The 25,609-nt window shown below is 43.0% G+C and overlaps 3 protein-coding genes across 14 annotated transcripts in view; 2 read left to right on the plus strand and 1 right to left on the minus strand.

Moving 5' to 3' along the window:
* Positions 1–12,544, minus strand: part of SYNGAP1 (synaptic Ras GTPase activating protein 1) — a 158,411-nt gene extending 145,867 nt beyond the window's left edge. For 7 of the 8 annotated variants that reach the window (XR_012679165.1, XM_075186410.1, XM_075186400.1 and 4 more), the window contains exon 1: positions 12,438–12,544. Coding sequence is in view for 7 of the 8 variants with exons in the window: in XM_075186410.1 (XP_075042511.1) it covers positions 12,438–12,468 (31 nt within the window). In the remaining variant the exon portion in view is untranslated. Of the gene's footprint in view, positions 1–10,755; positions 11,492–12,437 lie in introns of those variants that run through there. The other variant, XM_075186401.1, reaches the window with a different exon arrangement.
* The window catches only part of LOC142101950 (uncharacterized), a 389,962-nt gene that overhangs the window by 323,064 nt on the left and 41,289 nt on the right, over positions 1–25,609 (plus strand). The window lies entirely within an intron of this gene.
* Positions 10,331–24,890, plus strand: CUTA (cutA divalent cation tolerance homolog). Of its 5 annotated transcripts, XM_075186411.1 has the most exons (7): positions 12,597–12,703; positions 16,729–16,790; positions 21,873–22,018; positions 22,631–22,690; positions 22,841–22,886; positions 23,618–23,667; positions 24,707–24,890. In XM_075186411.1, exons 2-7 carry the CDS (start codon positions 16,737–16,739, stop codon positions 24,804–24,806), a joined length of 456 nt encoding a protein of 151 aa, XP_075042512.1. In that variant the 5' UTR covers positions 12,597–12,703; positions 16,729–16,736; the 3' UTR covers positions 24,807–24,890. The 5 variants fall into 5 exon arrangements, with proteins under 5 accessions (XP_075042516.1, XP_075042513.1, XP_075042515.1 ...); XM_075186415.1 differs by lacking the exons at positions 12,597–12,703; positions 16,729–16,790 and adding an exon at positions 10,331–10,579; XM_075186412.1 differs by lacking the exons at positions 12,597–12,703; positions 16,729–16,790 and adding an exon at positions 10,623–10,842.

The following is a 25,609-nucleotide window of genomic DNA, read 5'->3' on the forward strand; positions in this document are numbered from 1 at the left end:
TGTTGCCCATAATAATCACACAGTGTACACTATGGGTATACTATATTTTGGGACACAAATGGTATAACGAAAAGAGACAACAAAGGAGACACTGTTATCCTGGTACCTGACGAACTTTGCTCGGAATTCAGTCCCGTTGTGTCCAACAACCACTGGTGGGCATCGGTGTAAGACTGTCCAAAGCATTGATATTATCAACACTGGGTGAGCGCTTTTCATTATCTACTACTTACCACACAGTGTAGTCCAGGGTTTCCCAAACCCAGTCCTCAGGGCTCCCCAACAGTGCAGGTTTTTCATATCTCCTTGCTGGAGCACAGGTGTATTCATTACTGACTGACACATTGTAACAGATCCACAGGTGGTCCTAATTATGTCACATGTGATCCAGAAAACCTGCACTGTTGGGGAGCCCTGAGGACTGGGTTTGGGAAACCCTGGTGTAGTCTATTGTTACTCTTTTTGATTCTACACTAGAGCTTTAAAGATCAAATAAACTTTATTCTGTACTATAAGATTATAGGCTTCTCTCTGCCTGGCTGCTATCCTTGACCCTATACATCTTGTCCTCGGGCGCTGGTTACTTTCGATTTATTACCTTTCTATCATAGCCAGCAGTAACTTTTTCAGCAATTTGTGCTACAGTAGCTCTTCGGTGGGATTGCACCAGACAGGCTAACCTTCGCTCCCCAAGCGCATCGATGAGCCTTGGGTGCCCATAATCCTGAGATCCTTACACTTGCCCATTTTTCCTGCTTCCAACACATCAACTTCAAGAACTTACTGTTCACTTGCTGCCTAATATATCCCACCCCTAGACAGGTGCCATTGTAAGAAGATAATCAATGTTATTCACTTCATTTGTCAGTGGTTTTAATGTTGTATCTAAGCGGTATATATCTTCTTAGTTACAGCATAGCACGCTCGGAAGGTCATTTACATTGTGCAAAACCAGCTTCGGTCCCACCATACGCCTCGATCGGTAAGTGTGCCTGGATGGCTGCCAAACAGCAAAGATTGGAAACCGAGTAGTTTATTTTATATAATGAAATTAATGATACTAGATTGGACATTTACATTTGCATATTGCACTTCTGGAGATTGTTCCACCTACAGGTGCACCCAAGTGTGCGAAGGCGTCCTCTGAGAGTGGAGGTAGGTGCGCACCTTGATGTGCGCTCGCTGGACTATCCAGACACAGCGGTGGAAAACTAAGTCGTTTTGCATAGCGCATTGAGTGTGCCACATACATGAGGCCCTCATTGTAAATTAACACAGCAAAAATGTACACGGTTATATATCTGACATAACCTGTACCTGTTCTGCTCCGCTGTGTATTGTGGAATATAAACCAATGATCCCTTTGTTATTTGTTTGAAACGTTTGTTCAGTCACATCTCTCCACTACTACGGTCTAAAATCTCAATCTGCTTTTCTGCAATTACTAAATGGATATCCTCTCATCCACTCCAAAAAGGAAGTTACTGTCGCCTGATTCATTAAGGCACGCAACGTAAATTGCGAGTTTTCTTTGAAATGCATGTAATTTAGGAAGACGCACGTCCGTATCCAACTACAAGATGATCTGAAGAAGCGTCTCTTGTTGAATACGGGTGCAGGTACGCTCTGCCTATAGAGCACTTGCTGTACGAGTCCAATAAATATGTGGAATAAGTCGCAGCAGTACGCACAGTAAAACATATTCAATTATTGTCACCTGGTAATAGTATAACCTTTTTTTTTTCATTTTATTATTTATATCAAATACATTTATGGGGATATTCTCAATGTCTACTGTATATAAAATGACTCTTTAGAGTTGCTCATAACTGCAAACACATATTCTAGCATGCATACATGTCCGTCAACACTTACACCTGCCCCGTAGCCGGTGAAAATGATATGACTGACAAAGACGTACCTGAGAGATGCCCACAGATTGAATTTGACGTTGATGCGAGCGCTTGGCCTTGGCACACCCTTACTGTACATTGCCTACGTTAGTCCTCCCTTCCCTGCCCCGTACCACCCTTCAAATCGTACGCAGGCGTATGTGTCATTTATGTGCGAACATGAATTGCGTTCTTCATCGTAAGTCTTGGTTAGCGCATGCGCAGAGCTAAAATGCGCAAAATACGCCACATAAATGGACTTACGTTCCTTAGTGAATCAGGACCACAATTACTAATCCTGTGAAATGCATCATAATAATGTCAGAATATGCCCATTTTTCACCCAGTGGCCTCCAAATCTTTAAGATATTACCTTTACTTTCCCATCTGGACTACTGCAACCTTCTCCTTATAGGCCTTTAATTTAATTGCCCCCCATGGAGTCAACCAAAAATACCGCTGCCAGGTTCATCCTCTGCTTCGCTTGAACTGGCTCCCTATACTATACAAACAAACTTTAACTTACAAATCTCTTCCCAATGCCTTATACCTCCTTCTATACTCCCCGAACCATCCCCTATACTCATCCCAGAGTCTTTTGATCTGCTAACTTTATAACAGTTGTGACTACAAGTCCCTTCATGAGCAGCTATGTACTTACGCAATTCCCCACCGATCAGACTCACTTCCACTATCCCAACAACAAGCATATAAATCCTAAAATATCACCATGTTACACCCAAAGTCCAGTCACCAGATATCTTGATTCATTACCAGCAGAGAGAGAGAGAGAGGAATGGGGGAGAGAGAGGGAGGGGGGGGGGGTAGGGGGGAGAGAGAGAGAGAGGAATGGGGGAGAGAGAGAGGGAGGGGGGGTAGGGGGAGAGAGAGAGAGAGAGGAATGGGGGAGAGAGAGAGGGAGGGGGGGTAGGGGGAGAGAGAGAGAGAGAGAGAGGAATGGGGGAGAGAGAGAGGAATGGGGGAGAGAGAGGGATGGGGGGGAGTGGGGTAGGGGGAGAGAGAGAGAGAGAGAGAGGAATGGGGGAGAGAGAGGGAGGGGGGGTAGGGGGGGGGAGAGAGAGAGAGGAATGGGGGAGAGAGAGAGGGAGGGGGGTAGGGGGAGAGAGAGAGAGAGGAATGGGGGAGAGAGAGAGGGAGGGGGGGTAGGGGGAGAGAGAGAGAGAGAGGAATGGGGGAGAGAGAGAGGAATGGGGGAGAGAGAGGGATGGGGGGGAGTGGGGTAGGGAGAGAGAGAGAGAGAGAGAGAGAGAGAGAGGAATGGAGGAGAGAGAGGGAGGGGGGGTAGGGGGAGAGAGACAGAGAGAGAAAGAGAAAGGAATGGGGGAGAGAGAGAGGGAGGGGGGTAGGGGGAGAGAGAGAGAGAGAGGAATGGGGGAGAGAGAGAGGAATGGGGGAGAGAGAGGGATGGGGGGAGTGGGGTAGGGGGAGAGAGAGAGAGAGAGGAATGGGGGAGAGAGAGGGAGGGGGGGTAGGGGGAGAGAGAGAGAGAGAGGGGGGAATGGGGGAGAGAGAGAGTGAGGGGGGGTAGGGGGAGAGAGAGAGAGAGGAATGGGGGAGAGAGAGAGATGGGGGGGAGTGGGGTAGGGGGAGAGAGAGAGAGAGAGGAATGGGGGAGAGGGTGGGGGGTAGAGAGAGAGAGAGGAATGGGGGAGAGAGAGAGGAATTGGGGAGGGGGGGTAGGGGAGGAGAGAGAGAGAGAGAGAGGAATATGGGTAGGGGAGGAGAAAGAGAGAGAGAGAGAGGAATGGGGGAGAGAGAGGGGGAGGGGGTAGGGGGGGAGAGAGAGAGAGAGAGAGAGAGAGAGAGGAATGGGGGAAAGAGAGAGGAATGGGGGAAAGAGAGGGATGGGGGGGAGTGGGGTAGGGGGAGAGAGAGAGAGAGAGAGGAATGGGGGAGAGAAAGGGAGGGGGGGGGGTAGGGGGAGAGAGAGAGACTTCAGAATACCAGAGAAGTTGAACAGAACATCTCCATCCAATTAATATGTATTTACATTGCTAGTTCTGTAAGTTGTAAAGTTCTCAAACTTAATGGACTTTGTAGAAGCACAAGCAATATAATTCAGGTACATGACATTGAACATAGAAAAGCTACAAGAGCAGAGATTAAATGTAACAGTGTTCCTAGAAATAAAGAGACTAATCCACTTAAAAATGACAATTCTCTCTACATTATATTTTTGGAATACATAATTGCAATATTCAAAAACAGTCAAATAAATCTGGTTTGCTGCTCACCATATGTGAGACCTTCATGGTGAGTGAACCCCAACAACAAGAGATGGCAAATCCTTTCTAGATCCACAGCCAGGATAAATACACACATTCGGGATAAAATGTGTGCAAACGATCTCACTTGCTGATGAGAACCTGGGCAGGTAGGGGATTGCCTTGCTAAGTACAGATAGAGTTACTAAAACTTCTAAAAAGCAAACGTGGAGGTGTTGTCCATCACAGCCAATCAGATTCTATCTATCATTTATTTAGTATATTCTAGAAAATGACAGCTAGAATCTGATTGGCTGCTATGGGCAATTTTCTCGGGACGAATTGTGCACATTCCAGTTGTACCTTGGTGGAAGAGCACAATTCTCGGCCAACTTCAACAAATGTTACAAAAATTTTCCAAGCCACAAAACTGACCCATCTACTAAAGCCTACCTTCCAACATTTGGGTAGGTTGTATCGGGACAGGGGGCGTGACCATGTCACGGTGGGGGTGTAGCCACACCCCGGGGGTGTGCCTAGTCTTTTTGAAGCACTAGGGTGCCCTGTTCTTCCCTCCCCTCCATGCACATTTTCCATCTACAAACCCACAAATGCAGACACTCCCCTGTTTGAGGGGTCTGTTTCCAACTACCAGGATCTTGAAGAGTGATGGATGGGTAATTAACTGCACTTGCTCCAAACAAAGCAGCGCAGGTGCATACAGTATGACCAAATATTGAACCAAACCCCAAACCAGTGGATCTCCACCCTGTCGCAGCCATCCTAAACATGGCATGTTTCCCATATTTTGTCAGAGAATGAATAATTAGCCCATGTGAATATATGAGAGTCACTGACTTATTACAAAAACACCAGTACTTCGTTATGAGATCTGGAAAACAAGCACTGTTGGGGATCGAGAATCGACCGGCCTACACTATGTTCTCTATATCTTTTACATTTCTACGTGATACACAGTTATCAGTTGAATATCCTGCAAAGTTTATATGCTCACTCCCAGGGATATATTTACTAAACTGTGGGTTTGAAAAAGTGGAGATGTTGCCTATAGCAACCAATCAGATTGTAGTTATCATTTATTTAGTACATTCTACAAAATGACAGCTAGAATCTGATTGGTTGTTATAGGCAACATATCCACGGTTTCAAAACTGCAGTTTAATAAATATACCTTCCATCTATACTTTCATGTGTAACTGAGACGCTCCTAGCAATGATGTCTAATCGCTCTGTAAAACTGGACTTATCCAAAACATATGCTCCTAACATTCTGAAATATTCCATTAAAACGATTTTCCACCTTCAGTCAACATTAACTTACTGGTATGTACGACCCATTCTGCAACATTTACTAAACACATTGCAATATAAATATTGCTTGAGGATATGGCACAAAAGTGCTCAGTTGATGCACTGGAATCCAATGCACAGAGAGAGCTGATCTGTGTCATATCCAAGGCCAACAATATGTGATTGACATGCAGATGGCAGCACGATTAATTCATACAAATGGCTGACACGGCACATGGCGTGGAGAAAATGTGGAGTGCTGCACCTTATTAGCTCCATCTACTCCATATAAATGTGTATGGTAGCGTGGGCTTAGCTCGCCGTGTTCGCTGCCCTGGGGGCGAGCTCTCTGCGCTCACAGACCAACTCACCTATATGTATCCAATCCTCTGTCCTGGGCTTACTCCCTCACAGTCTCACAGCTCTGCTGTGCTGATAAGAAGCCGGCCCTGGAGAGAGCATGATGCATAACGAGTGTGCTGAATAAAACACTTTCTTCCTGGTGAACCCCATTTTTTGCCATCTACATAACGCCCAAGGCACATAGTAAAGGAGACAATCCCAGCATGCCTTGCCACCTATCTGCTGGTTATCTACTGGCAAAGCATGCTGGGACTTGTAGTTTCACAACACCTGGAGAGCCACAGGTTGCCCATGCCTGTTCTAGACCATTAGACATGGTCAGGACACATGAACCATGGCGGTGTGAGTGAGTCCTGATGAGTGTAACCATTAGCAGAGGTATGTGGTAGCGACACCCCACCCCTCGCCCGAATATAACCGTGTTTACACCACTGTGTAAATATAATGGGCCTCAGGCAGAGTTGGCCACAAATTAAGTGTAAAAAAACTCCACCCATAAAAATAGAATATTTACCCCCATATGCAGTGTCAGAGGCATCTCTACATACAGGCAGGTCTACTCCAGGAGGATGTGCGCCCAGATTAGGCAAGGCCTACGTCACATACACCTACGTCCATGTTTGTCACCATTAGTTTTAAAACTGGAGCGTGCAGTTGCTCCTAGGAATCACTAAACACTGCACAAACCCCTCCAGCAGAATCAACTAAGTGACACAATAAATACACACACACAAAAGCATAATATATGTACGTGCAACAAGGAAAGCACCAATCAGCATCAGCGGAACATTCCCAAACAGCCAATCACAAGTCTTCTCTATAGCTGCTGTTATCCACTACTTGTACCTGTACATGTATCTGTGTTCCGATATGCATCTCGCCCTCAGCCTACAGTAGAACACCCCTTCCCTCCCTCGCCCGCCTCCCCAGGAGTAAGCGGGTGTAAGTGCCAGAGTCACGTAAAGATACATAGGTGTATAGGTGTGCGGGCACCTTTCTGGGCATGGAGAGCGGTATCACACAAGATACAATACGCAGACTGGCGTAGTACTTACTCTGCATCAACGTCCAGAAATGTAGTTATCTTCTGTAAAGAACACGAACATAATTCATATCACATGGACTGCAGGACATGATCAGTCATCTCTCCTGGAATTAGCTTCTAAGCTCAAAAAGTTGCTCAAAAGAGGTTTTCAGGTGACATTAACATGTTGGCTTGTACCTACCCTTCAGCAGCATGAACTAAATGCATTGCTTGTTCTTTCTAAAGTAATTCTGTGCTGGTTAGTCATGTATTTATATAATCAGTGAGCTGTTTTTCTTTCTAGTGTTACTCTGTGCTGTTTAGCCATGTATTTATATAATCAGGGTGTTGTTTCTTTTTCTAGCTTTCTTTGGTGCTGTTAAGCCATGTATTTTTATAGTCAGTGAGTTGTTATTTTTAGCAATTTTCTGCGCTGTTTAGCCATGTTTTTTATTTCACCAGTGAGAAATGCTTTTCATTCGTGTTATTCTGTGCTGTTCAGCCATGTTTTTATATAATCAGAGTTGTTTTTCTTTCAAGCATTATTCTGTATTCAGCTATATATTTATATAATCAGTGAAAATCGTCTGTCTAGCGTATTCTGTGCTATTTAGCCATGTATTTATATAGTCAGTGAGTGCTGTGTTAATTTCTTGCTTATTCTGTGCTGTTCAGCCATGTATTTACATAATCAGTGGGTGTTGTTCCGTTCTTGCTTGTTCTGTGCTGTTCAGCCATGTATTTATATAATAAGCAAGTTGTTTTTCTTTACAGCATAATTCTGTTCTGTTTAGCCATGTATTTATATAATTTGTGGGATGTTTTTCTTTCTTGCTTTATTCTGTGTTTTTCAGCCATGTATTTATGTAACCAAGAGTTGTTTTTCTTTACAGCATTATTCTCTGCTGTTCAGCCATGTATTTATATAAGCGAGTGTTTTTTTTCATTTACAGCAATATTATGTGCTGTTTATCCATGTATTTATATAATCCGTGGGTTGTTTTTCTTTCTGGCTTTATTCTGTGCTATTCAGCCATGTATTTACATAATCAGAGAGTTGTTTCTCTTTCTAACATTATTCTGTGCTATTCAGTCATGTATTCACATAATCATAGAGTTGTTTCTCTTTCTAACATTATTATGTGCTGTTCAGCCATGTATTTATATAATCTGTGGGTTGTTGTATTTTCAAGCTTTATTCTGTGCTGTTCAGTCATGTATTTATATAATCCTCTAGAGTTGTTTTTCTTTACTGCATTATTCTATGCTGTTCAGCCATGTATTGATATAATCAGCAAGAGTTGTTTCTTTTTCTAGTGTTCTGTGCTGTTTATCCATGTATTTATATAATCATTGAGTCCTCTTTCTAGCGTTCTTCTGTGCTGTTTAGCCATGTATTTTTATAATCAATGAGTTATTTGTAGCATTATTATGTGTTGTTTATCCATGTCTTTATATCATCAGTGAGTTATTCTTTCTAATGCTATTCTGTGCTGTTTAGTCATGTATTTATATAATTACTGAGTCATCTTTGTAGCGTAATTCTGTGCTGTTTAGTAATTTATATGATCAGTGAGTTTTTCTTTCTAGCGTTATTTTGTGCTGTTTAATCAGTGCGTCTTCTTTCTGGCTTTATTCTGTGCTGTATAGTCATGTATTTATATAATCAGTGAGAGTGGTTTTATCTTTATAGCATTTGTCTGTGCTGTTTAGACATGTACTTATCTAATCAGTAAGAGTTGATTATTTCCATCATCCTGGAATACGGCCCATGATCTTGTATCTGTCGATCAGAGCTTTGTTATATCCCCGGGAGAAGGAAATAAACATCTCTCCCTGATGATATAAATACATAGCTAAGAACCACAGAAAGGACCTATACAGGAAAAGCAATATATTTAGTAAAAGCTGCATGAGGGTATGGGCAAGTGGATTAGTTAAAATTATCTTAAGGTGGACACTCTTTTAATGTAATATAAGCCATCAACTGGAATGAGGACAATAAAAGGATGCCTTAATTGACAATACGTGATTGTCTTGGTAATAAAGACTGATCATCTGAGTGATGGTTTTTTCCTTTGCAGGACTAAACTTCTTGCCCTGGGGAAAGCTATTCCACAGTCTTCATGTAAGCTGCACTTGGTGTACCAAGCAGTGCAGTCCCTGTGTATAACACCAATATGGCTGCAGAGCTGTTTCTTGCATACTATTGACCCACATCCAGCATCATACAGCAGATTTATCCAGGCGGCTATAATAAGACATAAGTTACTGCCACTGAATTCCTTCCCATGGTAGTCAGTTAAAGAAAACATGTATCGATCAGCTACGTACAGTACAAATAATACTTGTCACCCATCATCATCATCACCATTTATTTATATAGCGCCACTAATTCCACAGTGCTGTACAGAGAACTCACTGACATCAGTCCCTGTGCCCCATTGGAGCTTACAGTCTAAATTCCCTAATACACACACACACACAAGGACAGACAGACTAGGGTCAATTTTTGATAGCAGCCAATTAACCTACCAGTATGTTTTTGGAGTGTGGGAGAACCCGGAGCACCCGGAGGAAACCCACGCAAACACGGGGAGAACATACAAACTCCACACAGGTCATGGTCGGGAATTGAACTCATGACCCCAGTGCTGTAAGGCAGAAGTGCTAACCAGTTAGCCACCGTGCTGCCCATACCACATGGTTCCAAACCTCCTCTATTCCAGCTGTTGGCACCGACAAAAAAAGTATGACTGAGCATCTAAAGTATCAAAGCAGTTTCTATTACCTAATTCATGCCATTATTCTGACAACATGCATGCATTTAACAGATCAGCCTGAGTTTCACCCCTAAGCAGTTTTAGCTGTTACCCAAATTCTTGCAAATAAAAGCAGTGATTCAAAGATTGCACCAACCGGGCCTAACAGCAAAGAGGGCCTGGGGTTATGGCTCTATTATCCAGCATTGTATGTCCAGAGATTACACCTAGTCACAGAACAGGGAGAGCTGTAAACACACACCAAGTGACAGATGGCATAGCGTTACAGAGACAAGATGTGAGCTACAGGAAGAAATACAATTTCATTTGGAATACAGCAGTTATAAAACAAATGGTGCAATCAGCGATAAGAATATGTCCTGCCTTGCAACTGCTGAGTAGCAAGTGCGAGTGGTACTTTTTCCAGGCCTGTCTATCCCAAGTGTTACAATGATAACAGCTCCCATATTACCTATCAGGTTCCAAGCAGCAATCGAGGGCCTATCACAGCACACTCCGTCAACAAATTGCAAACCAGCAACATTTATCAAAAGTGATACACAAATTGTCACTTAGAGAAATAGAGAAATGGTGTCTGTAAGAGACCCGGAATTAAATGCAACACTAACGAGCTATAAGAGAGAATAAATGAATCATCACTTCATAAATAAGAACCAGAAACAGATGCGATAGATACGGAGGTGCTGATGGTCCAAGAAGTTCATACAGAAAACAACATTAGAGGCAAAATTCAGCACCGCACAGATTGAGGCTTAAACTACAGCAATGGGTTCAAGCTTAACCAGGATGGCTGCAATGTAAGAATAGAATAATCAGATCAAAAACACAGCAATGATTGAGATCATAGTCCACAGCACAGCTGATTCTGCAGCTTCACCAGAATCTCGTACAACCAAGTGACACTAGTACAAGCACCAAGTTCAGACTGAGAGACAGAGGTGCAGAACCAGTGACGGGAAGAGTCTGGGAAGCAGTCAGCAGGTGAGACAGACAGGCAAAGTTTGAGAGAGGAAGAATTAGAGTAATAGAGATTGGGAGAAGGGTACAGAATTGGAGAGAAGTCTGAAAGAGCCACAGAGTGTGAGAAACAAATCTACATATTCAGCTGGTCCGAAAGCTCAGATTTAGGGGTTCAGGACACACTGGGCAACGTTTACCTCTGAAGGGAGCATAGAACATCATTCCACAGCTAAGACGTAAATCTGAACATGGAAAGTCCCCCGGAGAAGACACACCGGGAGGAGGTAAGAAGTCTAATCACATTGGGGAGAGGAGGGTTCACTGCAGGGGAGAGACAGAGAGAGATGGAGACAGAAAGGAAGATGGATTGAGGGAGACACTGAAATGGAGAGGATGGTATTAAGGTTAATAGGTAGGAGATATATTAAATAAATGTATATAGAAATCTATGTACAGTATAGGTACAATGGAAAGACATTAAAAAAAAAGGTATGATATGGGTTGAAAGAGAGATGAGTGTATGAAACAAGGGACCAGAGAGGGTTGTGGATAAATCTATTTACAAAATACAGGCAGAGATGGAGTGGAAATTAAAAAAAGGGGTGTTCAATTAAATGGAAAAAAAAAATAAAAAAATAAAATAAAGGAGCCTAAATGGGGGGACAAAAAAAGGAGAAAGACGGGGGAGAGAAAGGGGGAAGAGGGGAGGAGAAGAGGAAAAATTGTCTAAAAAAAAAAAAAACCCAGGCCGTCAGGTTTTGCAGCTGGAAATATAAAGAGAGGAAGGGGGGAGGAGGAGGGAAATGGGAGAGATGGAGAGAGCGCGGAGGAGGAGGGGGGCGATGCTCAGAATGAGATGCTGCATCAGATAGAGGAGGTGGAGAGAGGATGGAGGTAGAGCAGAAGAGAGGAGGAAGGAAAGAGGAGGGAGGACAGAGGGATAGAAGTGTGAATGAAAAGAGGAATGATAATCCGCATCCATTAGTTTTGCTTCACTGACCCAAAGAACTGGCAATCTAATATCTAGGACTGAGAAATGCCACCTGCAGCACAGTTAACATTGACCCCAACATCAGCACCCATCCCATCCGCTAGGATTAAACCACCAACTCCACATGACAATAACGCAACTTCCCATATTCCTGCTACATTGTATCCATACAACCCAGACTGCAATGATCTCCCTGACACGGAACAGACGCCAGCCTGGTGTGCCGCTTGGCACCGCTCGCCAATTCCAGGAACTACAAGGTCGATGGCTGGGTTACTAAGTAATCTGTCTACAGAGCACCATAACGTATACAGCCCTACATACAGTGATAGCAGGTTAGAAAAATACATATATTCCCATAAATACTGAACAGCTAACCCCATCTGCATATATACAAAACATGTAGAAACATCTATAGGCATATTATCAAAATAATTTCTCTATACAAAATAAAGGTACACGATGCATTCAATCATTATTTTCCTTAATAATATGGGTGCATTACATATATTTTTTTTCAGTTCTACATAATACAAAAATCATTGCTGCACATTATACATAATATATATATATATATTACACACACACACATTTTATGTATAATGCACAGCAATGATTTTTGCATTCATACACACACATATGTATAAAGACATATACATGTATATCAGCTAGACATTGACATGCATGCAGCTAGCCTGGTACATATGTGGATGACATGTGTGAGACATGACACATATGATGATGAACATATGTCAGGAGAGGAGGACCCGGGATCGGGCTTTGCAGGATCAGGATGCACACAACAAAGGACATATACAGAGAATATGTACAGCATACATAGACCACATGTACATGTGTGTGTGTGTAGCATGTAAATAATATACACACATGAAGCGTCACCCCGGGATACAACTCCCATGGTGCACCGTTGCCTCGGGCTGCAGCCTCTGTCTCTGCGTCAATGACCTCAATAAAGTTGTGCGGGAAGACAGAGTGCCCGTCTCCATGGTAACGTGGTCAGCGCCATTTTGCTAGGGGCGGAAGCAGTATGCGTTACACCGGAAGTGTCACCTCATTCGGTGCCAGGTGACATATTTCTGGTGGCAAAATAAAATAAAACGCGAAGTTTAGGCGAAGATAGAGAGATTTTCCAGGTAAGAGGTAACGGGTCTTGCTCGGTAATTTTATATATTGGTTGTATTATATATTATATTACAGGCCCTGTGCCTCTTTAGCTGGTGTGGAACTACAAGTTTAATTATGAGGGGTGGAAATAGGTCTGGCAGGGCATGCTGGGACTTGTAGTTCTACAATAGCTAGAGAAGAGGCTCTCAAGATGGTGTGCTGGGACTTGTAGTTGCACATTGTTCTGAGAAGAATCTGACAGGGCATGCTGAGATCTGTAGTTCCATAGGTTGTGGGGACTTGTAGTTCCTGTAGTTTCACAGCAGAGGCTGTTGGCAGCTGGGTTTAGATTGTAAGCTTGTGAGCAGGGCCCTTTATCTCTCTGTATTACACAGTATTGTTTTATTATTGTGTTTGTCCCTAATTGTAAAGCGCTACGGAATTTGCTGGCGCTATATAAATAAATGTTGATGACTTGTTCCACCACAGCTAAAACAAAAATAAAGGTTGTTGGGATGTGTAGTTCTACTGTACCTGGGAGACCTAAGTGTGCTAAATATGATTTATAGGTTTATAGCAGTGACTGGTCCCTGGCTGCTGACTCTAATTGTTGGGGACACTTCTGAAGATTTGTTTCAGGATTTCCTTGACATATCCCTGTTTTTCTCTTGTTCTGGGTGTAATTCTCAGTAACTTTTCTATACTCTGTGCAGGTGATTGAGGAAGACACCGAGCAGTCACTAAATCATCATCATCATTTATTTATATAGCGCCAGCAAATTCCGTAGCACTTTACAATTGGGAACAAACATTGATAAGACAATACTGGGTAATACATACAGACAGAGAGGTAAGAGAACCCTGCTCGCAAGCTTACAATCTAAAATCTAAAAAGATTAAATGATTACTGAGTTGTGTATAGGTATATAGGACTGCGCATTGGTCTGTAACCCAGGACGGAAACTGTTATGGCGTCGGTACATCTAGTGGGCAGACTTGGGGGGAGGGGAGACGTCTTGCTGGCTGGCTACCACCTATGCATATGGTAGATCCATAATAATTTAATTTGGCAGGATGAGGTACATACATGAGATAGAGGGGGATTGGAGATGGCACTTATTTGAGAATATGGCTAATTTTATGTGATGCTGCAAAACTTTTCATAAATCCTGATTTAAAAAGAAAAAAGTTCCAATGAAGGAGGCTATGGGCCAAATGTATTTGTAGCCAATACTGTTGGATGATGATGATGTCACTGTGTCAGAAGCTGTATTTTGAATTGTGAATGTCCAATTTCCCTATTTTATTTTCTGCAAAACACCAGAGCAAATGGATGTGGGAAAGTTCATGCACCTATAAGGCCTCGAATGCCTAAAAATATGAGTAGTTGTGCAAATGTAGATATAGATCCGCTGTAAACAACCCCAGTGTGCTAAATGTATTGCATATCAGCTGGGGCGCCCGGGGGGGCCGTTGTCTCTGGAAACAGGTTTTCTGGTAGAGGAACAAATGCAAGAAATTAAAAAAATTACCGATTGGTGCATTTTTGGATATTTAAATCCGCATATTTTGACCAGTGTTTCTACAGTATCTGTCACATGGACAGATGACCCAAGGATGTAGATTAAATCTACAGTTATTGTTATGCAGTCGTGGCCAAAGCATTGTCATCATTGCAGTTTTGTTCTTCTAATGCTCCAGAAAATTGTTGAAATGAAAAAAATATTTTGATATCCACCTAGGTATTTCTTTGCTTTGCTGTGTCTTCGCAGCTTATTCCACACAGAATCCTTAAATGGGATGGATAAAATTATTGGTTGTTAGAAATAATTAGATTTCAAACAGGTGGTTCTCTGTCACTTGGGAACAGATCTCACCAGTGGTGAGTAGCAAGTGCCTGTAATAATCAAAATCACTCGCTAAACAAGCTTGAATAGAGAAAAGGACTCGTTCTCCTGTTTTGTGTCACTGTGTGTACTGCAGTGAGCGTGGAGAGGAGGTCAGACAGAAGATCTTACCCAAGGATTGACTATCTCAAGGCTACAAATCAATCTCCAGAGACCTTGATGTTCCAGTTTCCACTGTACATAATGTTATTAGGAAGGTGAAGGCCCATGGCACTGTAGTCAACCTCCTGTGAAAGAGAAAACTTGATCAAGATTGCAGCAAAGGATTGTTGAATGTTTGAGAAGTCGCCTCAATCAGTTGCCGCACAGATTCAAGCTGTCAGACATAAGGAGTGACAGTTTCAGCTTGCACCATCCATCGCTAGCTCAATGAAAGGGGGGTTATATGGTAGGAGGCCCAGGAGGGGCCAACTGCTGGGAGAGATTTAAAAAACATGACTGGAGTTTGCCAAACAAGCCAAATTCCTTCTGGAAGGATGTCCTGTGGACAGACGAGACTAAATTAAAAATTTTTTTGGGTAAAGCACATCATCCCAGTGTTTACAGAAAGCATAATGAAGCTTTCAAAGAAAAGACCAGCTTCCTTGCCATCAGCATAGAAAAGGTAGAGTGATGTGCATTTGGCACTGCGTGTTTCCAATCATTATCATTATCTATTTATTTATATAGCGCCACTTATTCTGCAGTGCTGTACAGAAAACTAATTTCCAATGATGGTCGTGGGTCTTCCTGCAGGACAATGACACCAGACACACTTCACAATGCACCCAGGATACGGTCAAGGCGCTGGACTGTTCTGTAGTGATCAGCAGTGAGTCCAAGGGGTAAATGTATCAAGCTGAGAGTTTTCCAGCGGGTTTGAAAAGTGGAGATGTTGCCTATAGCAACCAATCAGATTCTAGCTATCATTTTGTAGAATGCACTAAATAAATGAGAGCTAGAATCTGATTGGTTTTTCAAACCCACTGGAAAACTCTCAGCTTGATACATTTACCCCCAGATCTAAATCCCATAGACCACCTGTGGAGAGATCTGAGAACAGGAGGTGGGAGATGGCAGCCTACAAATTTGGGAGAACTGGAACAGTTTGTACAAGAAGAGTGAACCAAACTGCAAACAGAGAGGTGCAGGGAGCTCATACATGGTCTAGGAAGCTGTTGGTTTGAGTTATTTTGACCAAAGGCTGTACTACCAAATATTAAGTCTAGGGTGTGAATAATTTTCTCCAAGCTGTTTCTTTACATTTTCTAATATACAGTATTACATTCATAATCAAAAACAAAGGATCTGTAACATTAATAGAGAAAAAAATGCAGAGACCAAATACTGCTGTTAATTTCACCTATGTTTAGAGGAGACTGCGATATTTGATAAAAGTGCAGGGAGACAATATTTTTGGCCACAGCTGTATTAACTGTTTACAAAATATAACATATGCAAGTAGTTCTTTGTGTTCCTTTGCCAAGTTTTGTGTTTTGAATAAATCCTTCATATTTTGGGGCGGCCTCATTTTAGTAGGAAAAACAATTGTGTTAACATGTTCTTGTCAAAGTAAGTAATTTTTATGTTTCTATTTTTTTAATACAATATCAGGTTTCAGGTTATTTTATAGTGATTTAATTTCAAAATATTAGATTACAAAGACACCCCCGAACCAAGTGACTGAACTATTTTATTAGTCCATCTCAAAAGTTTATCAAAATGTACAAGTTATTTTCCTCATTGATATACTCAGAATCTGCACATATAGGAAAACCAACAATTGACATCAGTAACCTGGACTTCTATACATAAAATCATCATCATTAGCTATTGATGCAGCACTACAAATACTTCAGCGCTGTACAGAGAACTCACTCACATCTGTCCTTGCCCAATGCAAAAAATTATGTAACTTTTTGAGGTGCAAATTTGGGACAATTCCTGGCAGCGAAAGGATTAAAAATAAATTCATTGCTGAGAACTTGTGGATCCATTTTTAATTCATTAGGGACGAGAGACGTCACTGTGGCATGTTTGTTTACTCCTCTAAATTCATCCGTCCAAGACTGGCTGAAACTGTAGTGTACAGTATAGGTGATGTGTCCGTATGGGAAGGTTGTAACTGACCTTTATATATGATGTTAAGACACTGTGTCTTTTTTTAGGTGTGTTTATGTCTCCGCTCTCATCCCCTCTCAAATTCGGGGCTCTGATATTCGCTGGATTTGTAAGTATTGCAGCCTAATGTATAGGTAGTGGACCAAAATGGAAACCACAATGTAAAATCACTCAGTAGGGTGTTGGGCCAGCAGGTGTAGCCTGTATGGACTGTATGCGCCATGTTATGGTGTCTAGATGTGAGGAGTTGTGCAGGAGGGATGCAGCACTAATCTTCCACATGGCAGTCGCTCAACTGATGCCTGGTTGGTAGTGGAAAATACTGTCTCAGCCATGTTTCCAGGATATCTTGGAAGACCCTTCCTCCATTAGGAAAGAAATGATGCAACATGGGGTGAAGATGATCACTTCGTACCATTAAATACAGATTAGTATTGACCTTGCATTCTAAGGGGACGACTGTATCAAAACAATGCCAGGAAAACTATGCCAGTAAAATGCTTCTCGCAATATTACAGAACTGTCACGGTTGGCTTACAGGAAATTGATCCCTAGGCTCTGCTGAACATGGCTCAGCCCACCAACGGGTGCGGAGTCTAACAGACAGGTGGTTTTCACCAGGAACCCCTGTAAGGAGGTATGGACTTAGCTGCACCAAGTCTGCAGGTCGCGGTCCCGTGACTGAGTGTACAGCAGAACGATGTGAGGGAGCCAGGTGAAGTGGATGGAGATGATGGAGTCCACAGATGAGTGATATAAATACAGGCACAACAATAATATAGGCTGATGGTCAGCAGCCAATGAGTCACTAGGAGAATAGGTGCTCTGTGGTATACAACGAGAGGACAGAGGCTGTCACTATGAAGTACTCTGGAGATGGTAATGGAAGTACTGGAGAAGCAATAGTTCAACACAGCCAGAGACTGAGAGCAGACTGGAGTGGTGGAGGTAACTCGTAGTAACAGCTGATGAATCCCAGATGTAGTAGCGGCTCTGAGTGGTAGCGATGAGAGAACCGGAGCTGTCACCATGAAGTACACTGGAGATGGTAAGTGAGGTACTGGAGCAGCAAAGGTTCTACACGGCCAGAGGCTGAGAGCAGGCTGGAGTAGCGGTGGTAACTCGTGATAGCAGCTGAGAAATCACAGATGTAGTAGCGGCTCTGAGTGGTAGCGATGAGAGAACCGGAGCTGTCACCATGAAGTACACTGGAAATGGTAAGTGAGGTACTGGAGCAGCGAAGGTTCTACACGGCCAGAGGCTGAGAGCAGGCTGGAGTAGCAGAGGTAACTCGTGATAGCAGCTGAGGAGTCACAGGTGTAATAGCGGCTCTGAGTGGTAGCGAGGAGAGACCGGAGCGGTCACGATGATGTACACTGGAGATGGTAAGAGAGGTACTGGAGCAGCGATAGTTTAGCACAGACCATGAACTGAGAGCAGACTGGAACACAGGCAAACCACAAGGAGAACAGGAACCAGAACCACAGGCTGCAGGAAGTGAGCTTGAAGAACAGGCCTCAGACAGGTGAATCCAGGACGTTTGAATTATGCTCTAGAAGTGCTTAGCCAATGAAAAAGAGGGAGGAGGTCCTGAAGTGCAATAGGCTGCACCTGCACAGATCTGAATATAGCTGAATGAATGAACTGAAGAGTGTTTGATGCTGGGACATGGCAGTTTCCAGATGAATGGACTGCAGGTAACGAGACGGGTACTATCTGTGGGACCGGAGCGTTACAAGAACCCTTCAATGCTGGAAACAAGCACTCGGGGCAGGAGAGGTCTGTAGATTAGAGCCACCCATGCACTTGTCTGTCAAGAACATGGTGAAGGAAGATTCTTCTGACCATATCATCTTTTTCCACTGCTTGATAGTCCAATGACTGTGCTCTTTACACTACTGAGCTTGCAAATATGCATTTCCAGATGAGCAGTTTATGCAGAGTAAGCTGACTGATATCCTGTTCTGTAGAGTTCTCATTGGACTATTGTTAATTAGTCTGGATGCTGGTGCCACAGGTTGAAGTTTGCCATCAGTTGAAGGCGGTTGCTTGTCTTGAACTTGGAATGAATGCACCGATACCACAATTCTGGAGTATGGCCTTCCGCCCACTGTTGTCCTTTGTAGATGACGATCCCTTGGAGTGTATTGACAACATCACCGTAGGCACTGTATCGCTGTCACTTGTGAGACATTAGCACGTTGCTGTCTTGGTCACTGAAATCTGCCACATCTCACTAAAGCTCCTGCCAAATGCCCGTCCATAATAACCCCCCTTTCAGTCACTGATTTTTTACATAAAGTATTTTTATTACAGACAAAAAAAAACATATACATATCTTGATGACCTAACTAGCTAAACATAGTCCACCTACCTCTATCCTAAGCCGTGAACACAGAATAGCGAATGCATGTACACATTAACTTTTAGTCAAAATAAAATCTGAAACCAATATATCCTGGGCAACAGTTCTAGAAGCAAACGTGGTATCTCATAGCACGAATTGGCCAATCGACTAAGCAGATTGCCTCTTAAGTAACATATTAGTGATGCGCAGGGCTGGAGGACGTCTTTGTAGCAGACAGGGAAAATATTAGGGGGGCAACCCACAGGACTCCCACTCAGACCCCAAAATCAGCATGGTGGGGATGAATGACAAAATTAGACTTGCCAGGGATGCCAAACCTTATGATGTTTGTGCAGAGCCTTCCTACTGCATTTCTGCAGCAGAATGGGGAGGAAGGGGAGCAACCCGGGACACAGACTGCCGCCGGACCCTGTTTCCAGCCGGTGGTAACCAAAGTTAAGCCTGTATCTCTGCGGCAGATGGAGGTACCCATCCAGGCCCTCCCCTCTGTGTGAATCAGATGAGGCAGTATTAGAGCTCAGCAAGGATCACCGATCATCCAGACCCGGCGACCTGGGACTTGGGAGCCTTTCAAAAGTGTTTGTGGAGGAGCACTGGACCCCAGCTAGGAGATTCAGGATATTATAGCGGATAATGTGGGAGAGCAAGTTTAAAGTGCTTCCTACGCCATGCTAAGGCGAGCCATGCCCCTGACAGACTGGCAGCTTTGACCCAGAGCATGCCAGGATGTTATTCATTAACGCATGAGTCACACCTGTGTGGAAGTCCTTGCTTTCAATATGCTTGGCGTCCCTCATTTACCCAAGTGTTTCCATTTTTTTTGTCCACTACCTATATATAGATTTATTGCCTTTCATTTTCACTGCATTTGTGGATCAGTTGTCATTCACAAACCTTTGTCCAGGGGGTACAGTAAATAAGCCAAGAGGGTACACACATATGTAAGATTTAAGACCCTTCCCCCATCCTGGAGGCGGAGGCATTTGATCAGTAAAAGGTCCTTCCTACTTCTTACCCTTGCTTAAACCTGTAATAGCTGATATATAGACTAGAGGAGGATAGGATAGGTCTCTAACTATTGATGTACACTAAAGGGAACAGAAGAGACCTAATGGTTGAGATAGACGTAAATATATATTGTAACACAAGCATCCCTCGAATGATGCGCACACATCCTCTTTTGCTTGTACTTTACTTTTATTGTCAGGATGGCAAAGTTGCTTATAACACAAGGTTCCACAGGCTTATTAGTGACCTTAATGCTAAGTTTAACAGAGACCAATTCCCCTAGTCACCGGCCAACTTGTTCGGCTTCGGTCACAACACATAATGAACAACTCAGGCTTAAATATTTTACACTCCTCCCTAGCTTGATGGACAGGTGACACTCCCACCTGGTCTCAGTGCAGACACACCCAGTCAGCTGCTGTTAGCTGTAGAGTAAGTTAAATCACACTCTATACTGTTATTTTGTCAAACATATGTTCTCCACCTGTGTATCTTTAACCTAGGTGCACTACTGTACAAATGTGTAATGTCTGCAGCCTTGCCCTGCAGACTGTCAGCTAAATAACTTACTCCTCTCTTAGAGGCTGTGGCAAACCACGTTGTTTGTCACTATAATTATACTGTGTGTTTTGTTTGTTTTTATTAACATGTCTGTAGGTGTGAGAATCTTTTATCAGTATATGACTGCAGGTGACTATGGGAAATCTTGATGGTCAGTCTAGTTGATTGACTTTGCCTGGATCCTAAGAGCCAGTCAGGCTGAGAGCTGTAAGAAAGAGAGAGAGCTCACAACATAATCTATGGAGCAGTGTCCTGTCGTGGGAGTTAGTGCCAAGATGGGGAGTGTGATTTAGAATCGGGCTGGACTGAGCACCCCCTATATGGGAAGATGTTTCCCTCCGTAGAGACCCACAGTATCCAGTGTAGGTTTCAGGGGAACAATCCAGATGTTGAGGTTTTGATAAAATAAGAGGATAGGCAATATTTCAGTCTTACCTTATATATGTACAGTATACATCTAATATACAGGCATGGTTTATATGAATGCTGATCTAGTAATTACAGCCGGATGAAATTGAAATGTTAATAACCCCATTTTGAAATGAACCCATTTCAGTAAAACCCTCCAAACCTTCGTTCAGCACTTTTTTATAGATTTTTATTTTTTACTTTTTTTTTTAAAACCTTATTTTCTTCTTCTTTCTTGATCCAGCGTAGTTCAAATGGCATTAAAAAAAAAAAAGAAGATCTCTCCCCGCACACACCCTAATCTCGTCCTGGGTGCTTGGTCTGGTTGTGGTGGAGCAGGAAGCCTCCACCAAAGGTTATTTTACTTTAAACAGTATTGGTTGTGCAAAACCACGACTAGCACTGGGCCCTATGGACATCTTAGGTGACTGGTCCTGTTACCGCTGCTAGACCAGCTCCCATACAATCCATGGTAGCGCTGCGATATTGCAGCTGGTTATCGACGCTTTGTAAACGGAGTTGCCCGATTCTCCAGTCAGAGTGAAATAATCTGCAAAATTGTTGCGACCAAACCACAGCTCTACAAAGTACAGTACATTCAGATAATATACTGTGTGTGTGTGTGGACAGACTCTGCATCGCCACCTGGTGGTCCTAAGATGTATATTGTAAGTGGAGATGAAGATTTAAACCCCTATCTGGAATACCATAGTTCAAGGACCATCTAGGACAGTACCCCAAAGAGCTTTCCACACAGAGACATATACAGTGTATTTGTTACCTGTTTATCTTGCTTCACTTTGAGTCCATTCCTGTATATCTAATGATCTATTCACCTATTTTCAGGCTGTCGTGTTGTGTATGACACCTCTGCTGCTAAGGATTGTGGGATTGCGAGCTTTTTCAATGGCGGCTGAAGCTTACAAGCCGGGATCGCTCTCTGCTGCCTACGTCACCTGCCCTAATGACACAGTGGCCAAAGATATAGCCCGGTAAATAGTACGGAGTGGTTCGTAAACGGGCGAGAGTGGCTGTTCTACACACACATGCATGCCAGATTGTTAACAAACCGGTCAGTGTCACTGTACAGACTTTGTTGGTGTTGATTTTTTAAGACAGGGGAATAAAGCGTTAAATAAAATGGTGAAACTGCAGTAAGAACAGTCCTGGGGTAAACTCGGGCCAGTTGGGTTTTCTTAGTGGAAGTGAATGGCAGGAACTCTGCATCATCCTAAGAATGAACCAGGGGACAATTTTTACCTAAAATAAAACTGTACATGGGCTACAATGATGTGTGTAAGAAACGATAAGAGCAGATTGCTGTGAAGTACGATTATTTGTCCAGCAGCGTGATGGTATTGCTGCCTGCGTGTACTTCTATCCAGAGACCTCTGCAAGCCAAGATTTCAGGATTCCCCTGTTGGGAGATGGGTATATCAGCTGCCCAGTAATCCTGACAATTTGTGTGAGTCTCAGATTTGGGATTGAGCAGGGAAATCCTGATGGCCTGGTTTGTAACGTGGTCTTGAGTAATGAAAATGACAGATAAGTGTTAATGAATGCTGACATATTTACTCTAACAACTTCTTTTATATTCCACACAGGGGCCTTGTGGAGCGTAAGTTAGCGGCCTGCGTGAATATTATACCGAAGATAACCTCCATGTGAGCTATGAACTCATGGTGTGTCCCTGCGTGTGTGTCGCCACTGCATATGTGTGTATGGTCCCCCCCCCTGCTTGTGTGCGTGTCCCAGGGTGTGTGTGTCCCTATGTGCATCACTGACCTGTCATGACTTTATTTTTCCTTCATCAGATATGAGTGGAAGGGGAAAATCGAGGAAGATAGTGAGCTCCTGCTGGTGAGATGTGTATTACTATCTACCTGATCTCTTCTAAGCCACGTGAAGTCCTCTACAAGCCACCTCTCATTTCCTTTACACCGTTTGTGTTCTATAACGTTGATCTGGCCCAAATCCAGAGGAAACCTGTTATTGTTGTATTCCCTATATGTCATACTGTGTGCACCAGTTTCAAAATAACCAGAATTCCACCAATCTTCAGCTGCCATGGTGGAAGCATGAATAACTAAAGGACCCCCTCTCCTTCCCCAATTCTCCCAATGTAAGAATAGTGTATCACACTGAGCTCGAGGTGCAAGAGGACTCAGTCCGTTCAGACAGCCACTATACAGCTGAATAGATGCAATCATTGTTTAATTGTAAGGTGACACAAAGCTCCCGGACGGCAGGTATAACACATCCTAAATAATACACAACAGTACATACAAGGGTGATGATGGAAGTGCGGGTGTGTGAGAGGGTCCCGCTCGTTAGTTTATAGTCTAGATATGTAGCCCTGTTTGCAGCAACACCCTTAATGACATTTGGTGCTTGTAAAACTTACGTCCTCGAATGTACCGTTTGTCTTCCATAACTCTAATACTACAATATTGAACATGGCAAGTCCACCATAGAATTTACCTACCAATATCTCTCACGTTTCCTAGTAACACGGTTCATGTCGCCTTCATGAGATCAATAATCATTTCCTGGTAAGTCATTTTCACCTTTCTGTCACTGTCTTCTTACAGATGATTAAGACCAGATCATCTAAAGTTTCTGCTGTAACAGAGTATGTCAGGTGAGAAGAAAGCGGAGTCTCCATCATCGCACACTGTATGGGGTGCTAAATGTGTATATGTAACAGAATAGGGGGGGCTGCTTGTTATGTCATCACTTAGACTGGAAATAGAAGTATTTGGAAAAAAAGATATGTTTTGCAAGGCTTACCTTGGTTAGTAAAACATCTGTAATTGCTTAGTAAAGTCACGAAAGCATGTGTGTTTTGCGTTACAAGATGCCATAAGATATGTGCAAATATATTGTAATCATCATCAACAAACCCTGCACCAGTCTTGTGCAAGTTCACAATCGAAGCTTGGTAAGGAACGTATTTCAAAGCTTTTACCCAATATAAGATGCAGCTCAGACAGAGTGCGCTTAAGCTGCGTGCACGTGATTGTCCCCGGTCCGTTTCCCCAAGCACAGGGGCCACCAGTGTAAGGTATGTACAGCTCCAAATACTGCCACAAGTTGTGCTCCTGCTAAATGTGGCTAATTTTACATGAAGCGCAAAATTGTGCTGCGCAAATGCACTCTAAATGACCCCTCGTCTCTAAAAGGTATTTTTCCCTTCACTTTGGGACAGTCCCACCTTAAATATTAATACCTCGCCCCGCCCCCTCCCACAGGATCACCTCCATTACTTACAGCCAAGAGCTGCCTAGTCCTGAAACTTGCACAGCTCGGAAATACGTGTATTACACATATCCCTGGCTCCTCTATAGAGCTCTATCACAGAGCTAAGGACAGATTGAGTCATCTACCCCTGCTTGCTAAACTTCCCCTCTGGCCATATTCAAAGCAGGCCGCCTTCTTCTCCTTCTTTGGCGAACATAAAATTGACATTAATATGGAGTCGACTAAACTTTCTTACTAAATGAAAACTCCAGTTTCAGTTTTGGAATGCATTAAATGAAATTAGAATATGATTCTCTTTTATATGTTAGTTTTTGAGGCACTGGTGAAAGATCCACGTTAAGGATGGAGGTGCGGCCGTAACAGTATAGATATTACAGCGTGTGACATGCCTCAGTCCTGTTATCTTCTTGTTCCCTCAGGTCGGTTCATCCATACGAAGTCTGCGAGGTGATCAGCATCCCCATAGAGCAGGGGAACCCCCCGTATCTGTCATGGGTAGCAGACACTGTCCCAGAGTGAGCCCCGCACTAACCGGCATTGCTCTGTGACTCTCAGCGCTGAGGGAAGTGTTTTGTTGCAATTAAATAAAAGTGTTTCTTAGGATTAATGGTATGTTTCCTTTTTTTCAGTACATACCCCAGCAAAGTATTATTACTTATTGGGAATGGAGAGGGTTCAGTACAGGAGGTATTTAAAGTGGTAAACTCATTTTAGAAATCTAAAATACCTGAAATTGATCACTAAAAGGCTTCTTAAGTGGCTGAAGGTTTATAAAATGCTCACAACAAAGTAACCGCCTCCACTCCGTCACTGTGGTCATAGCAAAACAGTCCTCATGTCTCCTGGGGTTACTAATCCTCCACACGTATGGTAAGATGGCAACGGCAGAGTCTGCAAATGTTCCCTCTGTCCCGAAGGGCTGGGAAAGATCCCTTTATACCTGAATGGAGGTTTAGAGCTTAAGGGCTACAGTGACAATTTTTTTTTTATTGCAAAAGATATTAATGTAATAAAAGTAATCCTTTGTGTTCTAACGGATAGTTCTTTTTGGAAACAAAAATCTGCAGTTCACTGATCTTAAATTGCTCAATGTCACAATTTAATCCTTGCATCAGTTGTATTTTTTTTTATTTTTTTTTTAAAGTAAACCTTAGTGATATATAATACAATCTCTCCTTTGTAAAGGGGTCCACATTGTCCACCAGTCTCAATAATAGGGTTACCGGGTACAGAAATATTGGTGTGACAACTAGTTGCTGAAAACCATCCTCTCACTGCTCCTCCATCAGCCCAGGTATAGCCACCCTCCGTCTCCCATTATC

This window comes from Mixophyes fleayi, chromosome 9, assembly GCF_038048845.1.
Source record: "Mixophyes fleayi isolate aMixFle1 chromosome 9, aMixFle1.hap1, whole genome shotgun sequence".
Classification (NCBI taxonomy): domain Eukaryota; kingdom Metazoa; phylum Chordata; class Amphibia; order Anura; family Limnodynastidae; genus Mixophyes; species Mixophyes fleayi.

Bases quoted from the DNA above. Each gene is read 5' to 3' on its own strand.
- CUTA (XM_075186411.1), top strand. From the start codon at position 16,737: ATGTCTCCGCTCTCATCCCCTCTCAAATTCGGGGCTCTGATATTCGCT. The intron at 22,887-23,617 runs GTGAGATGTGTA...GTCTTCTTACAG, and splicing joins AAGATAGTGAGCTCCTGCTG to ATGATTAAGACCAGATCATC. The intron at 23,668-24,706 runs GTGAGAAGAAAG...TTGTTCCCTCAG, and splicing joins GCTGTAACAGAGTATGTCAG to GTCGGTTCATCCATACGAAG.